The sequence below is a fragment of the Gavialis gangeticus genome, unplaced genomic scaffold (assembly GCF_001723915.1).
Source record: "Gavialis gangeticus isolate Ggan-Ray unplaced genomic scaffold, GavGan_comp1, whole genome shotgun sequence".
Taxonomy (NCBI): domain Eukaryota; kingdom Metazoa; phylum Chordata; order Crocodylia; family Gavialidae; genus Gavialis; species Gavialis gangeticus.
The window spans coordinates 30,694,527-30,711,902 of NW_017729030.1; the positions used below are offsets into that span (position 1 = coordinate 30,694,527).

The 17,376-nt window shown below is 41.8% G+C and overlaps 1 protein-coding gene across 3 annotated transcripts in view; it reads right to left on the reverse strand.

Moving 5' to 3' along the window:
• The window catches only part of KIAA1109 (KIAA1109 ortholog), a 299,447-nt gene that overhangs the window by 255,930 nt on the left and 26,141 nt on the right, over nt 1-17,376 (reverse strand). For all 3 annotated transcript variants that reach the window (XM_019522065.1, XM_019522064.1, XM_019522063.1), the window contains exons 2-5: nt 15,988-16,117; nt 8,632-8,748; nt 6,978-7,056; nt 5,358-5,422 (exon numbers count right to left, since the gene is read on the reverse strand). In XM_019522065.1, coding sequence (XP_019377610.1) covers nt 5,358-5,422; nt 6,978-7,056; nt 8,632-8,748; nt 15,988-16,084 — 358 coding nt within the window. In that variant the 5' untranslated portion in view covers nt 16,085-16,117. The remainder of the gene's footprint in view (nt 1-5,357; nt 5,423-6,977; nt 7,057-8,631; nt 8,749-15,987; nt 16,118-17,376) is intronic.

Here is a 17,376-nt window from a genome sequence, read left to right on the forward strand (position 1 = left end):
AAGTGCTTTAGATCTGAGAGGTGAACTATGACTAGACCTCCTTCACATACCATCATCTTTAAAAAGATTAAGAGTTTTTATTCAATGTCTTCATCAACAATCTGAAAGATAGCATAGAGTGCACCCTCAACAAGTCTGCATATGACACCAAGCTGGGGGGAGTCGTAGATACTGGAAGGTAGTGCTAGGATTCAGAACAACTTAAACGATTTGGAGGATTGGGCCAAAAAGAATCTCATGAGGTTCAACAAGGACAAGTGCAAAGTCCTGCACTTAGGACAGAGCAATCCCACGCACTGGTACAGGCTGGGGGCTGACTGGCTGGGCAGCAGCTCTGCAGAAAATGACCTGGGGGTTACAATGAACAATAAAGCTGAATATGAGCCAGCAGCGTACCCTTGTTGCACTGGTAGGAGTGTTGCCAGCAGGTCAAGGGCAGTGATTATTCCCCTCTATTCAGCACTGGTGAGGCCACATCTGGAGTGCTGTGTTCAGTTTTGGGCCCCCACTACAGAAAGGATGTGGACAAATTGGAGAAAGTCCAGCACAGGGCAACAAAAGCGGTGAGGGGGCTGAGGGACATGACTTCTGAGGAAAGGCTGAGGGAACTGGGCTTATTTAGTCTAGAGAAAAGAAGACAGAGGGGATTTAATAGCAGCCTTCAACTTCTTGAAGGGGGATTCAAAAGAGGATGGAACTAGACTGTTCTCGGTGGTGGCAGATGACAGAAAAAAGAGCAACAGTCCCAAGGTGCAGCAATTAAAGTTTAGGTTAGATATTAGGAAGAATTTTTTCACTAGGAGGGTAGTAAAACACTGAAATAGGTTACCCAGAGAGGTGATGGAATCTCCATTCTTGGAGGTTTTTAAGACCTAGCTAGACAAAGCTTTGGTTGGGACAAACTAGTTCAGGATGATCTTGCTTTGAGCAGGGGGTTGGACTAGATGACCTCCCAAGTTCCCTTCCAACCCTAATTTCCTATGATTCTAAGTGCTCCATCTATCTCTGGTAACATGGAGCAATTTGAATTATGAAGCACATTTTACTCCCAACCACAATCAGGAGGTATGGGGAAAATGATTTTTTTTTAAAAGTGCTCCCCCAAATGAAAGGCAAAAGTGCCCCTCATATTCCCAATGCCAGTGTATAGTTTCTTGACTGGAAAAGTGGTAATTACATTTAGACACACAAGCAAATGATGTGGTGCATTTTCCAGAAGAGATGCATTCCTCCATCTTCTGTTACGGAATCCACTTCAGTTTCTCAAGGGTAACAATCAAGTCCAACCCAGGCACCAACCCATCCATCCCATCTATACTGGACTAGATCAGAAGACTGGGGTGAATAAAAATATAAGAACTACTCCCATCAAAATGAACTCAGAGTAATTATCATAGCACCAAAGGCAGCAATAAAACACACTTGGCTTCTTCTCAAATTCCTTTCACATTGATTTGACCTGCCTAGTATACCACATACTGACCCGATAAGTGGATTGTACTTGGTAGGTCAAACAAAAAAAAGAGTTTAAAAAACACAAACTTGAATAGGAGTCTACTATAAACATCACACAATGATAAATTTCTACAGCTATACCCTTCAAAATCAAAGCAAGCAATGGAGATTAACACTTTCTGTGCTCCACCGCAAAAGCAACAAGACATAGAAAATGCAAAGTATCCTGAACATTTAAGCTAGGAACAGAAGTTACACATAAACTGGTATAAGTGATCAGAAACAAGCGCAAATCTGTAATACAACAGAAGTTCAGTGTACATAAACTGCTTTCAAAATGGCTGAAACTAGTTTAAGATAAACCTGGAGGGATGTAGTATCACACTTCACTGGGTTAGGTTAAGTCAGTTTATTGAACTTCTGTGCCAGATCCCCTGCAGATTCAAGTTAACTCCAGTCCTCCAGCATCCCAGGAGGCTTTGCACCTCCCCCATAAACCTGCCCCTTGCAGGGTGCAGGGTGGGCAGGCTAGCCTTCACCTAAACTGTCTGCTCCAGCTAAGCAAGGAGGCATGCCCTAGCAACCCCTGGCTTCAAGCCTGGGCCACTTGAGACATGTGGATACATTTCCAGAATCAAAAGTGGATGTCTGTTCATTCACATGCTTATCAGTTCAATCTATGCAGCTTCAACTAACCTGCAAAGATTGAATCAATTTAGCCTCAGGTTTCTTAACTGTCTCTACTTCGCCTTGACAGACTACATCAAGAATTGGAAGCCTGTTGCCAGTGCAAGCCAGAGCTTCTGAGCTGTGTGCTTTTGTTCTCCTAGTAGTTGGTCAGCAAGAGCAGTAAGCCAGACAGGCTTATCCCTGGAATGACTTGCAGTTAACTTGAATGACCGGCAGTTATCACAAAGATACACAACGGACTTGTACACCTGTAAGGTTCCAGGGACAATAAAAAAAGGTTCTCTCCAAGGAGAACTATGATGCCTGTTTACAGCCAAAGGAAGAGTGCCACTACTTCTCTTCTCCAAATATTTAGTAACCTCAAGTGCAGGGGGGTTGGTTGGTTTTTCTGGATTGTTTTATTAGGTTGTTTGCTTTCAAATTCCTGCAGTGATATTCTTCACTGAATCTCTTAAAGTAGCTGAGATTACTATGCTCCTGTACTACCAAGGCTTTAGGCATATAACTGATATTAAAACAGAATCTCCCATATTATTTCAGGATTTTACAAGACCATCAGGGTGTCCTGCATTTTAGCTGCAAAGCTGAAGAGTCATTTCAGAGACTGACTTTTACTGGTTATATTTAAAATCTTTAAAATCACAGAAACTATTTTCTCCAGGGAATATATTTTATATATTCCTTTTTTTTTTTTTTTTTTTTTAACATGGAATAAAAGAAGTGAATTGCCAGAGCCATTTATTTTTAGAGGGCACAGACCCAATATGGGCATTTTATTTCAGGAGCACTTGAATGCTATTTAGCTTTCATTTTACTATAGATTTGAAAGAAAGCTATGAAGGAGTAATGTCTGTCTCCATCAGGTTTCTCAGTCACTCTGGACAAAAGCCTATCACCAGAGTAATTCCACAAGCACAAAAGCCTAAAAAGGTTTCAAGTCTTGCACTACTGGCCTTTTGTAATTTACTGAGGAAGAGACATTTCAGTTACAACAACGCCTGTTAAGCATATTCCATCCAATAGTACTAACTGGCTAAAAACTGTTCAAGAATGTTTTTAAGGCAAAAAAAGGAAGTAACTGCTAAGTTAGCCACAAATATAGGAACAGGATAGTTGTTTTTTCCCTTTAAAAAAAAAAACAAAACAAAAACAAAAAAAACACACATCTTTTTTGTTTTTTAGTATTTTAAAATATTTCCTTTAGAATATTTTATTACAGCCAGAAGCTTCTTTAAAAGAAACGAAATAGAGCTACCATTCGTAACTGCTTCTTGCACTGTTTGGTGCAATGAGGTAGGGGGGTGCCCACCTGCACAGTAAAGCAGAGTCAGGGAGAAGAAATATTTGTCCTGCATGCATGAGGCATGTAGACTTGGGGGCAGGGTCTGTGGCCCCCGGCTGCTTTGAAGCTGGATAACCATGGTCTAAGTATTATAACACCCAGCTAAACATGCAACTGTACTACACACTATTCTAGTTATACAAGCCACTAAAGAAATAGGATTAAAATATTTTATCAGGTCAATTCTAAACCAAGGAAATCTGAACCATTATGTGCAAAATCTGAAGCTAGTAAAAAAAAACAAACAAATTTCTACATAACCAAGTTACAAGCATATGATCCTTTAAGAAATTTTATATGACCTGGTTTCCATTTAACTATGTAGAAAAATGGTTTACATTTTGAAGAACATTAATAATATTCTTTGTTATTTTACAAGACTTCTCATTAAGAAGTTAAAATTGAAGAGAGAGAATTTGTCAGGCATGCAAAGTACTAGCTAAATGATCACCCAAACAGCTAGGCTAAGTACAGTCAGTCAAAAAGCCTGAGGCTGAATCGATTCAATCAGATTAGTTTAAGCTGCATAGATTGAACTGATAAGCAACTAAACAGACATTCACTTCTGATTCTGGTAATGCAGCCACATGCCTGCAGTAGTCCAGGCCAGAAGCAGGAGGGCACTAGAACACACCTCTCTCCTGTGTTGGAGCAGACGCCTTGAATCTTGAAGGGATCTAGGACAGAAGTTCAATAAACCAATTTTACCTAGATCAGTTAAGTCTGATACTACTTCCATCCAGGTTTATCTTAAAACAGTTTTGGTCATTTTGAAAGTGGTTTATGTGCACTGAACTTCTGTTGTGTTACAGATTTAAACCTGTTTTGAATAATTTATACTGGTTTATGTGCAATTTCTGTCCCTACTGCTAAGGTCCCTTCTTTATCCACAGAACAGGAATTGCAAAAACCACAGCAGATTATGCTCCCTGAGATCACTTAATTTGCCACCCCTTGGCTAAAAAACACTTTACGGGAAGAGGAAGTAAATTAGTTTAACCCAGCTCCCCAGCATCTGTATAGATCAGGTGCTTTAGCTAGGCTTTTTGCCGCTTTTGTCTAAAGCTGATTCTATCAGTTATCAAAGTGCCAAAACGCCCTGCTTAAGCACTTGCTCTATAAAGATATTGGGTGAGTTGGGTCAAACTAACGTGATGCCTCTTCTGGGCATGTGCTGCGTTCAGAACGAGGGCACACGGAACTGAAAGTGAAGTGCCAGGAGTTTTTTGGTTTTTTTTTTACATGTGTAAGCAGCCAAAACTGAGAGATTACGTGCGACTGCCAACTCAGTCCTCTACATTTTCCCCTGTTCTGCGATTTGTAAACAGTTTTTCTGTTTTCTGCCACATGGACAGACTTCCATCAAAGAAACCTAGACCATTTCAGAAGCTGAGAGGCAGAAGTTGGCCTACAACTAAAACTAGGCACTAATGGTACAAATATTTAGGAACACAATTCAGTATGTTTTTGCATTATTTCACAATGTTTCCAGTGTATTTACTTAAATTTTCTTTGCTTCCTCCCCCTTAATAGTGGACAAAGGAAAAAGAAAAAAAAAAAAAGGCCATGTATCAATTTCTCAAATCCTCAATTTCTCTCTTCCGGTAGCACATACAATGCAAGATACGGGGTTATAACAATAAGAGATGGTCTTATTAAAGGGTGAGCAACACAGTACCACTTTAAAAATTAGAAAAGGAAATTAAAGTTTCCAAACATATTTCCATATTCTCTAAACAAGTACTTAGCTTGATTACCAACCTTGATCCAAAACAAAACAAACAAACAAAAAAAAGTGATTTAAAAAAAAAAAAAAAACCACAGACAAACGGAGAATACTGAGATTAAACCATTTTATGAAGAAACTTACCATGTTGTTTCTGTTTAGGATTGTACATTTTCCACCAACGAAATATAATAAATCCATCCTGGATTCTAAATATATAAATTTTATAAATAGGAATTAATAAAAGTTCAATATTTCATATTATGTACAGTTACTTAAAATATCTTAATGTAAAAAGTTTTCTAAACTGTATAAGTGGAATTAGAATACTTAGGCTCCCCCTACACATTACAGGTAACACCCAATTAACTGGTTAATTGCACAATTACCTTAAGACCATGAACACTTGCAAAGTATCTATCACACAATAAAAAGCTCTAAAAAGCTATGAAGTTAGACCAGGGGTTGTCAACCAAGGGTACACATACCCCTGGGAGTACTTTGAAAGGTCCCAGGGATACACAGGGGCAGGCGAGGATAGAGCACCGCCACCCCACGCTGCTGCCTCACAGGAGCAGGGCCACACAGACACTATACTCCCGCCACTCTGCCACTCGCCACAACCCCGCTCTGTGTCTGACTGCTCTCCACCCCCCACTCTGACCACATGCCACGTGTCTGGCCACTCACTACTCCCCCTCTGGGGGTACACCTGTTAAAAAGGGGGCCGTCAGGCATACGCTTGTTAAAAAAAGGTTGAAAACCCCTGAGTTAGACCTTAAAAATGCATGCTAACTTTATAGCTGGCTGCTATCAAATTTTAACTTGCACATGTAACAGTATCTCCCCATCACATGACTCCTAGTCACAGGGGTGCATTATGTCCAGCCTGAAATCCCCTCGAGCCCTGGGAATCACACCTGCAGTGATCCCCAAGGCTCAAGGTTGCATGAAACTCCTGGGACCACACACACAGCCAGGTCTGAGAGTCCCAGGCCTGAGAGGGCTCCCGGTCCTGGTTGCACTTCACATGCAGGCAAGACCAGGAGCCCTGTTAGGTGTGGAGATTCTTGGTCCTGGCTGCATGTTGCCTCTGCAGCTGAGAGTCCCCTAAGCAATAAGGCATGATTGGATCTAATTCATGATCCCACAATTGCCTGTCCATGCACATGTAGTGGCCTTAATCACTGATAGTTGTTATATATATTACTGTATTAATTGAAACAAAAACCACATTCTCAAAAACCCTGTTTATTCCTTAAGGTTTTTGGTATAATATTTCAAATAATTAATTTTCAATTTCACAAAACAGTTCTAATTATACAAAATGTAAGCTGACTGGCTAAACTGGATTTTTTTTAAAATTTTAATTGGACTTGGACTTCCATAAAATTGAAGAAGTAAAAGACTACAGTAAATGATCATCCTGCTTTGACCAGAAGGCTAGGCTAGACCTCACAAGGTCCCTTTCAGCCCTACTTTCCTATGAAAAGAAAAGACTCAAAAGAATAAAAATTTTCATCAAATTCTGAAAGGTGCTCTCTTACAGCAGCTATTAGTGCTCACTAGAATTATATCCAGTTTGAAAGTTTTCAGTTAATATTGCAACACCAACAAAGTAGGTGTGAATTGGGTTACACAATTTTAAGAGGCAGATCCAATTTGTTCCCCTTACGCACCAATGGAAAGGTGACTTTCATGATATGATCTATTATTTCTAAAGGATATGAGTTTAAGCCCACAGCCATTTAAATGAGTTAGTACCTGATTGACATGTCTTCTGTGATATAATAGATTTCACGAACCATGATCTTTCCAGAGAGGACAGAGAACGAAAAGGAGCCTGTTTAAAAAGAGATTTCTGATGAATTAAGTGTACGAAACATGCCTTATTTGTCTAAAAGGAAGTAAATAAATATTCGCTAATGTATCCTGAAATAGGTTGCTGGCTATTTTGAGTGCCTGAGTTTTTGCCATTACTGAAGTCTGACCATCTTGTAAGAAAGTGGAATTTGGAACTTTCCAAAAAAATAAAGAACCTTTAGGTTGCCAACTTGAACACCTAAAATAAGCAAATAAGATGCAAATAAAATCACTAGTCCTCATTTTTTCAAGTATACCTATACCACCAAGATTGAGGAAAGTTAGGGAATATGTTTTTTCACATTTATGTTGTTATATGTTGACTAAGGTAGATTGTGAAGATAAATATTTGGAAAGGGAGACAAGGTTGCTAAAGTTAAGATGCTCCATAAAAAGGATGCCACGAATCTTCTGGTAGCAGCAGGACCTCAACTCTTGTAGGTCCTCAGATCATTTACAGAACTAAACATGTGGGAAGGGAGGAATGAACATGCATACAGAGATACAGCACACCACTTCCCCCACAGCAAGCAGGGGATTCAATATTTATTTTCCCCCACCCCTTATGGCCTTGCTTTTACACACAGAACTAAGCAAAGGCAAAAACTGATACATTAAAATTACATGAACACAAACCAACCAGATTTAGTCCATTAAATTACCAGATTAAATTTCCATGTTACTGATTATGTAACTTAAAAAACATCACCTATTTTGGACAACTACCTCCGATTTCTTTCAATAAAAGTTGCCATGAAATTTAATACAGTACATAAATCAAATTGTCAAGCAACAAGTATTGAAGCCATGCTACTGTTCATTAAGGTTGAAGTTGAAGATGAGTTAGATTGAAGTTTTTTGATTCCTTAAAGCATCAGAAAATACATTTTTTTCCATTTCTATTGTATCTATAGTTAGTAGCTAGAGAACAGGTCCATAATTAAAACAAGTAATCTGGGGTAGCAAAAAGATGAAGGCCTTAAAAATTGAACAAAAGAGGGAGAGAAAATTAGAAGCATAATTAGAATCAGGTTGTGGGATACAACCTTCTGTGACTCACTATCTTATATATATTTTTGTAATGTGGGAGAGTACCCAAGTGACTTGTACTGACCTAATTTACTCCAGAAAAATATTTAAGTTAAAAAAAAAATAAAGAAAAATTAGTGGGCTTTGACACACAGTTCCTCACTAGTAAATATTCTAAATGTGACATTACCAGAAAGAATTAACCAGCTTCATTTTCCTGGCTGCTTATTTTGTAACACAGAACAACACTATACAAAGAATCAGAAGTTAAGACTCCAGGTCACTTCTTTGCTCCCAGACAAGCAGTAGTTGGAGTGGGAACAAGAACAAAATCCTTGCTTCGCTTATGCAACAACCCATTTGGCTGATTCAAGAGTATTGATGAGCTCCCTATGCAACCCAAGCCAGGCCCCTATAGCTACAAGCCAAGTCATTATGATGCAAGGGCTTCAGAAGAGGGGGGAAGATATTATATACAATTAAAAGTCTTCTCAGTATTATACAAGGACCAGTAATCATAACTTACCAATATGTATGTAGCCATGTTTATATAGTCTGTTAAGAACCAATGTTAAAATAAGTCCAATGTTCCGGGAATTATAATAAGTTAGGTAGATAATCCATCCACAAGACAAGATTGTAGCTGTTGAAAAGAGTAATATACATAAAAATTAATTTTAAAGTTAGTATTGTGAAAAGTTGTGAAAAAGTTAGTGTGACTGAAAAAAAAAAGTGAACTAGGGAACCAACATCAATGCTTTTCTTCTCCAATTCCCCTTGACAGCGATTCCTCCATCCTTCAACACGTCTATAGCTAACATTTTGTTTTTTGAATGTAGAAAAGAAGGGATCAAAAAGCTTCACGTTTTTCTACTGTTGTTCTTTCACACCCACTACCAAATATTTAGCCAACTGTGGGAAGACACCACTCCTAAGTAGCTGCCATTTCTCACCATGCCCAACAATAGATTATAGATTTCATAGTTCATTTTTATGTGCAGTTGCACCCACCTCTTTTAGAATAAATCTAAAATAAGAGGAGGAAAAACAAACCTAGCTATGCTACTCTCCCAGATCAAGAGCATCCTTGTTACAATGTCAAGTCGCTGCATCTAAAAGTCACATAATACCTCTAAAGCAATTTCCTATACAGTAGTATTCTATGTTAATACACAAGTCACTGAACTGGCACAAACCCTTGCATTAGCAGCAGTTTGAGTTTGAATTCTGATGGAAAAGTGAAAATCAACCCAATTAAAAACATGCCAATCAAAAATAAAATGTAGGTCCTCTAGTCCCAGAAGTAGTTTTTAATTAATTAAAATCAAGTAACCTATTTCCAACCATAATTGTCCTCAAAGATCAAGACCTACTTGTAGGGAGTAATATTAAACTGCCAGGGGACAGACTAGTTCCAATAATATCTTTATCAGTTTTATTCTATAGCATAAAATATAACAAATACATACATTTTGTATGCAGTAGGATGACACAATATACTGAAACAATTTTGTATTTCAAGTATAATTATTTATTTTACAAAATAAATCTTACAACAAATACTCTGTGCCTCTATAGTACTTGATATCCAATGATCTGGGTTTTCCATTCACCATAGTAAAACACAGATATTCTCATTTCAAGGAGAAAAACCTGGATTTTCTCCTTTAAAGGAAAAAAAAACACAGGAAATGGTGGGTTGCCCCTTGCAGGCTGGCAGAGTTCCAGCCTGCAAGGAGCTGGAGACAGCAGGAGGAAGGTGGTCAGGCAGGGGCCCTGCGCCACATGCACGTACACATGCACAAGGCTGCCAGGCAGCCTGAAGAGCAGCTCCCTCAGGTAAGTCTGGGCGGGTGGGAATTGAGGCCCCCCATAGTGAGGGAGGGGGGAGTTGGGCAGGGCTGGGGCTGCTGCCCAGCCTGGGCATTACATGGGTCGTGGGGCCCAAGGCAAGATGCTCCATGCAGACTTGAGCTCCCTGCCCTGCTGTCCTCCGCACTTCCCAAGACCTGGTGCGGCAGGGAAGAGTGGGGTCAGGCGAGGAAGCTCAACGATGCTGCTGCTGCTGGGAACCCCCTATTCCCATGTCAAGGTGCCCCCTGCCTGCCCAGCAGCAGCAGGTGTGGCAGTGACAAGGGCACCTCGCACCCTGGCAGTGTGGGGCTTGTGGCAGTGATGCCCAGGCCTGCTCTATCCTGCTACACCAGGTCCCACCCGCTGGGCCACAGAGGTCCCAGAGAGAGAGCAGCAGGGCAGGGAGCCCTGAGCCCACAGCTGACACTCTCCAGCCCCATAACTCTGGCAGCTGGGGGCCTCTCTGGCAGGGCTGGAGGTGGCAGGGGGCTGCGGGTGTGGAGTGAGGGGAAATGGCACGGGCAAGACACCGGCATATCAGGGCTCCTCAAAGCCACAAAGCAGTGGTGGGGAACAGCCACAGCCGGACCTGCAGGAAGCAAAGGGGGCAGGAGGAGCTCTGATTTTCCATGATAAAAAATCCAAAAAAAACCAAACACCAGAATTCTACATGCCTATAAATGTATTTTATTATAGTGATTGAGGCACTGGTAGGCTTCCAAATTGCTTTAAAAATTGTAAATATATCAATAAAACACCATGTTCAATGCATACCTATATTAGCAGTGTTTCATTTTAATCATAGATTTGGGGTTTTAATCTGGGAATTTGCATTTTATCAGATAATTTGCCATTTTTAGACAGAAAACCAGGATCCTTGTTTATATCTTATAATGGGGGTTTTCAACCTTTTTAAGAAGTGTACCCTCTTCTTGTGGCAATGACCGGACACAGAGCAGGAGATGAGGGATGCTTGCACGCAGCGGCCACCACCTCCACCCACTGCCTTATGCCGCCACACCCAGCTTTCCCATGGCTGGTCGCACACGCAGCTCCATGGGCTGCTGACAGGCCTCGTACCTGGCCAGTTGTGCGCCGCCCATCAGCAGCCCATGGAGCTGCACGTGCAACCAGCCATGGGAAAGCAGCATGAGGCAGCAGCACAGGGCAGTGGGCAGCAGCAGGGTGGTGGACAGCAGCTGCAATGCCCCCACAACGTCCAGCCGCCACCCGTGTGGCCTAGAGAGGGACACCGCTGCCCTCATCCTCCCCCTGACCCAGCCCTGCTCTTGGGAGACAGTGGCATGGGTGATGGACGGCAGTGCAGGGTAGCGGGTGGCAGCACTCGATCCCCGCCTGCCTGTGCATACCCCCCAGAAGCTTTTCAAGTACCCCTAGGGGTACGCGTACCCTCGGTTGACAACCTGTCGTTAAGCTTATAATTTATAATTTAAAGTTATGTTGACTTGAAGCTTCCTCAATCCCTGAAAAGCAGGTGTTATCCCATTTTCAAATATGGAAATTGAAGTCTGGAAAATGTATGTCTTCTCTGTACAGGTAGCCTAGGTGACTAGCACCCAGGCTTGAGTGTGTGGGTTCACCTAGCCATGCTTAAGTATCCTTACATAAAAGCCTTGCTGTTTCTGCAGCAATCACCTACATGTGTCTGGAAATATAGTCCATGGGTTTTCTTATTAAAATGCTCTGGAATTCTTCCCTACGCAACTAACCCATCCTTTGAGGGAAGGTGCAGGGGAGGGAAGGGGAACTAGTATACTTCTAGTACCCGAGTGATTTTTGTCTCCTTCCTTAGGAGACAGATTGCAGCTAGAGTTAAAGCAGAGAATGGGCTCCAACCCACGCCCCTACCTACAAAACTAGCCTAGGCTTAAAACACACCCCCTAACCTGGGTCAATGATTATCCTGTGTGGACAGCAGCTTTACTCAGACAATCAGCCTGGCTTAAATGTTCAATAAAAGACACACTAAACTTGACCTACTCAACATGGACTGTTCATTTAGGAAAAAAAAATAAACCAGGAGACTGTGGTGTACAACGATTACAGGAAGTTATAAAATGTTTCATTCCACAGTTAATGAGTAAGTGGATGACAACTGAAATTAACCCCCATTATAAAGAGCTGTTGGATAAATAGCTTATAAGTAAATACAAAAGTCTATTAAACTGCTAATTGAAACTGACCTCAAAAGTGGAAACTCATCAGTTACAATGTAATTCCAACCAATCTATGTTATTTTTTAGTTATACAAAACAAGACATAAATGCTGATTTCAGTGTACTTTAAAACATTTAGATGAAAGATTTAAGTGCAAAATACTTAGTATTCAGTGCACATTGAATAATCAGGCAGTTTTTTAAAAGAAGAAATCAGTACAGCTTAATGATTTCTACCTTGTTAGGTGCAACCAAGTGGAAAGTTCTACTTTGCAAAGTATGAACAGGTATCTCCCGGACATGAGCAGCAAAGCAAAACAACTTCTCATAATGCCAAGAGACAGATTCTCAGAGTCCAGTTTAACACCGGATGCTCAGCAGTTCAAATGATTAGTTAACATTCAGTTGAGCTATTTCTTAATTCCACCTAAATGATAGGCTGTTTTGTGTTACACCAATCTGACACATTATGTATAGTGCATAGCAAACAGTATACATAATGCCTCCACTAAATATCACACAACCAGCCCCTAAAAACAGCTATTTACTAATGTACAAGTTTTTCCAACAGCAAACACATTCCTTTCCCCACTTTTCTATACAATAAATAAAATTAGTCCAAATTAGGAAATACTTAGCCCTCTCATACAGAAAGAATTAAAACCCACTACAAAATGGTGCTCACTGTTGTTGGAAGAGGAAAGTTAACTACTGATCACATTTGCTTCTATTTATAATTCTGTTATGCCATAACATTAGAACTTGCCCTTTTTAAGAAAAAAAACATCCTCCATTATCTGAATACTTTTAAAAAAATAGTATTTCTCTTTCTCTAACATTTGTACAATTACACTCAGGAACCAAGTAACCTATATTTACACAAAGAATAATATGAAAAATAGAATTTAAAAAGTTAAAAAACCTAAATATGCCTTTATTTTCTGCAAAATACATGGCATAAAACAGAATATAGCATGGTTTGATAAGATTTAAATGCTTCATTGTCACTCACTTGAGATAACCTCCATAACATAGCTTCTCAGCACAACACCATGACTACCCTAAACTTCTGCTAACAAAACTTGTACAACCTTGTGTCATATATTCAAACAGGTGTTGTATTATATGGTAGCCACACATCTTCTACATCCATGACTACTAAAAGCAACCCATATAGCTGCCACTTCCAAATTTTTAGAGATTTGAATCCCTCCCATAACCAAGTAGACTGGTTATCTTATTGCTGTATACTCATGTATATAATGTTTAATTGTTGTATGTTGCACACACAAAAAAGCAGCTTTCAGAACTATAAGCTACCATATAAAAAAAACCAACAGACCACCAAACATGCCCACAAAACCAGCAATAACCTCAAGTACACCGGAAAATCTGTACTCTACAGTAATGGCCTCAAAACCACAGCATCAATCTCTGAGAATACTCACAAGACCCACCTGGCCAACCTGAAATCCCCCTTCATACAAAGCACACACCCACAGAGAAATAAACTGTCTTTGAAAGAGCCACCCAAACACTGTACCCTGCAGTAACTTGCCACAATACAAAGAGCAACCCCACTTGTGACTGCACACTCCTGGCTGTCACCTGCCACCCCACGTTTCAACCAATTAGAAGAATCATCCAAGAGTTACAGTCTATACTTGACAAAGATCAGACCTTGGGAGAACTATTCCCAGCCCCTCAACTCCTGGCTTTCAAGGAACCCCCTAACCAGGCCAGGCTGATCAGAAGAAAAATGACCTGATGTTCAAACATCAAATAGGATGCAGCTTTGCTTTAACAATAGATAGAAAAATCTGTTAACGCATCTGCACTGCTACAAAAAAATCAGCAGCCCCCTGCAACAAAGCCAGAATCCATGGATCCTACACCAGCTTCTCCCAAAATGTGGCTGATTTAGCGCACCACAGCTGAATACAGATAGTCAAAAAGCTGAGGCTGAATCAAATCAATATTTGCAGGTTTCTGTAAACTGCCTAGATTGAACTGATAAGAAAGTAAACTGATGTTCACCTTTCAGACCCAAAAGGCAGCCAGACCCCTGCAGTGGCCCATACTAGGAGCTGTGTGGCACTAGATCACTCCTCCCAGTGTGCTGGCCACTGCTGAGGAGGGACTTGGGGGGAACCCCTACACCACCAGAGCCACAGCTGGGGTCTCCTGGGCACCAGGGAAGAGGGGAGGAGAGAAGCGCTGAGCAGAACATCTCTCCCTCTCTCCCCGACCCATGCCCAGAGCTGGTCCCCTTAGCTACACCCCCCTCCCCAGTCTGCACCAGCTGAGGCAGTATGGGGGAGAACCCCCACCTCTGCCCAGCACCAGACCCCCAGCCAGTCTCCTCAGTACAGGGGTAAGGGGCTGAGAGGCCCCAGTGGGGCCTCTCCCTTTCTCCCCCCCACCCCCCACCAAGCCAGGAGGTAGGCTGATCATCCAGCCATGCCGTCTCCCTAGCCAGCATGGAAAATGGTCCCCCTCCACTCGATTTGGACCTCCAGCTGGGCTGTGTCTGGCCAGGGCAGTGGGTGGGGCAGGGGTAAAGCTCTCAGTGACGACCATTTTTCCCCTCAACTCCATTCTCAGCCAGCCTGCCAGCCGAGGAAACAAGACAGCTGCATGATCAGCCCAGCGCCCAGCTCAGAGGGGTAAGTAAAGCCCCCACTGCTTTAATCCCCACATTGGAGCCAGGAGCTTGGGCAATCACCTGGCAATGCACTCTCTACAGCTGGGCTGTACTGGACACAGGAAGCCCGCAGTAGGGGCCACGTGCTTGGCAGAGAACCCAGAAGTGGACCAGAAGTACTTCCAGTCCACTTCCAGGTCCGCCAGGGAGTGTGCTGAGAGGTCCCTCCACACTCACCTGGCTTTGTGATCCACTGCAGGAAGACCCCAGATGCCCCCCCAGACCACAAGGCACCAGTTGCCGAGCCAGGGGGGTGCAGGGGGGCCCTCTGGTGCACTCCCTGGTGGACCCGGAAGTGGACCAGAAGTGATTCTGGTCCACTTCCAGGTTGGCTGCTGAGCACACTGGGGGAGCACTCCATGTGCCCCAGCATGGCACCATTCACGAGCTGCCTGCTACCTAAAGGTACGTAGAGAAAACATTTAAAGCCGTGTCTATGTCCGAATTGTTGAATGTTTCCGAATCAATTCGGAGGGTTCCAATTCAATTCAGAAACATTCAAAGGTCCTCCGATTCGATTCAGTGGCCAAATCTCTGAAACTGAAATTGGGCTGAATCTAATCAGGGATCAAAGCTTCGCGCTGCCCTACAAGATGCATTCAAAAGGTGAACTCGGGAACAAAAATCCATAAGCTCGCTGAACCAAGGACTGAGCTTTCTGATATAGGCTCTCTGAAATACTACTCTACCCAATCCCTGGAAAAAAAAAAAGAAGTCTTTCTTCACAGAAGTGATAATAACCCTCTCCTTTTGAAAGGACTTGACCTCCCACTTACCAAGCTATCTTTTCTTCTGTTGTTTGTCTGCTACACTGGCCTTTCAGATATAAAACTGTGACCCCAACTTCTTGTGGTCAGAGAAGTCCCCACAGTGACTTCTCCCCCTTACTGGCCTGTTGCTTTGGCCCAATTCCTTGAACAACTCCTGCAGTTTTAAAGTAGAAACATTCTTTGTTTCCTTCTTAAATTTTGTAAGTCGTCTTACTGTAGGATGTTAAATTGCTGTCCGGTGAATGAAGGGGCTTCTATTTTCATGTGCCTTGGGGTCGTTCTTAGTAATAGCTGTCAAGTATACAGTTACCTAGAAAAGTATGTTTGTTTAATTTACTTATAAAAATGTTTCACAAAACAAAATATATTCCACTTACCAACTAGCAGCCAAACAACATTTGAGTCATGTTCTGTTAGAAAGTCTTCCAACTGGGTGATACTTGGGACAAAACTATCATTTTTTCTTTGTTCCATTGCTAGAATGAGTTTGCGTCGGCATCTAAAGGACTGAAAAAAAAATCCAGATTGAATACCACAAGCACAGAACAACAACAGTATTTTACAAAGTCCCCAAAATAAAAAATTAAAGAATTTATAAGACTTTGGTCACACAGAAGACAAAAATATAAAAATGTAAACTGTACTTTTTTAACTTCATCATAATTCTTAAATATCCTTTCTGTCACTCCAGAGCCTGCCAAAAACACTACTAGTGAGTCTCAAAGTGCTTCTTCCTGATATAATTAATGTAACCTCTGAGCACATCATCCCTGCCAAATTAGAAATGAATCAAGTCATGGACTGTGTTCTTCCACATAGGGTGGAAAAGACTGAGGATATAGATGGTACACAGCAATCTCATAAGAATACAAATCATACCACAAACCAGAATTCAGTTTTCACCCTTTTATAGCCTTGGGATGTTCCTAGATCTTCTGCTCTATCTGAACCTGGTGGCAGTACCTAGAAGGCCTTTCACTAACTTCATCTGGTGAGAAGACTGCAACTCTGTCTTTCACTCAGATCTGGCCACTATTACCTATATCTTTATAACCTTGAGGCTAGACTACTGAAATGGGCTGTATATAGGACTGGCTTTGAAGATCATCCAGAAGCTGCAGCTGGTGCAAAACACTGTTACCTGCTTTCTGACAGGGGTGGGCCACCAGGAGTATATAACTCCAGTGAAGAGTCTGCACCGGCTCCCTATCACTTTCCAGGCACAACTCAAGGTGCTGGTTTTGACGTACAAGGCCCTGTGTGGCCTGGGCCCTACTTACCCAAGGGCCTTCCTTCTCCTTCATGCCCCTAAGGTCAGCCAAGAGCAACCTCCTAGAAGTACCAGGGTATACCTGGTGAAAAGGTGTAGGAGGTCATTTTCAGCAGTCACTTCTCAGTTCTGCAACTCCCTCCCCATTGAGGCCCACAAGAACCCAAAGCTGGGCATCTTTTGGAAGTACTGTAAGACTTTCATATATGGGTGGGAGTTCAGTAAACACAGCTAGGCTGAGCTATCATTGGTGCGGGGGGGGCGGTGTCTGTCTTATGTTGATAATCTAGTTCATTTAAGCTGTTTTATCATTCTCCCATTTTATAAATATTCTGTTTCCCTTATTGTAAGTTGCAAAAGGAGGCATACCAATCAAATCAAACAAAATATGGCAACACCTTCTAACAAGCAAAGCAACAGCAACAAGGCTCTTCTTTCCTGTTACTATACTGGAAATTCACTACTACAAAGTGTTATGGGGGGGGGGGGGGGGGGA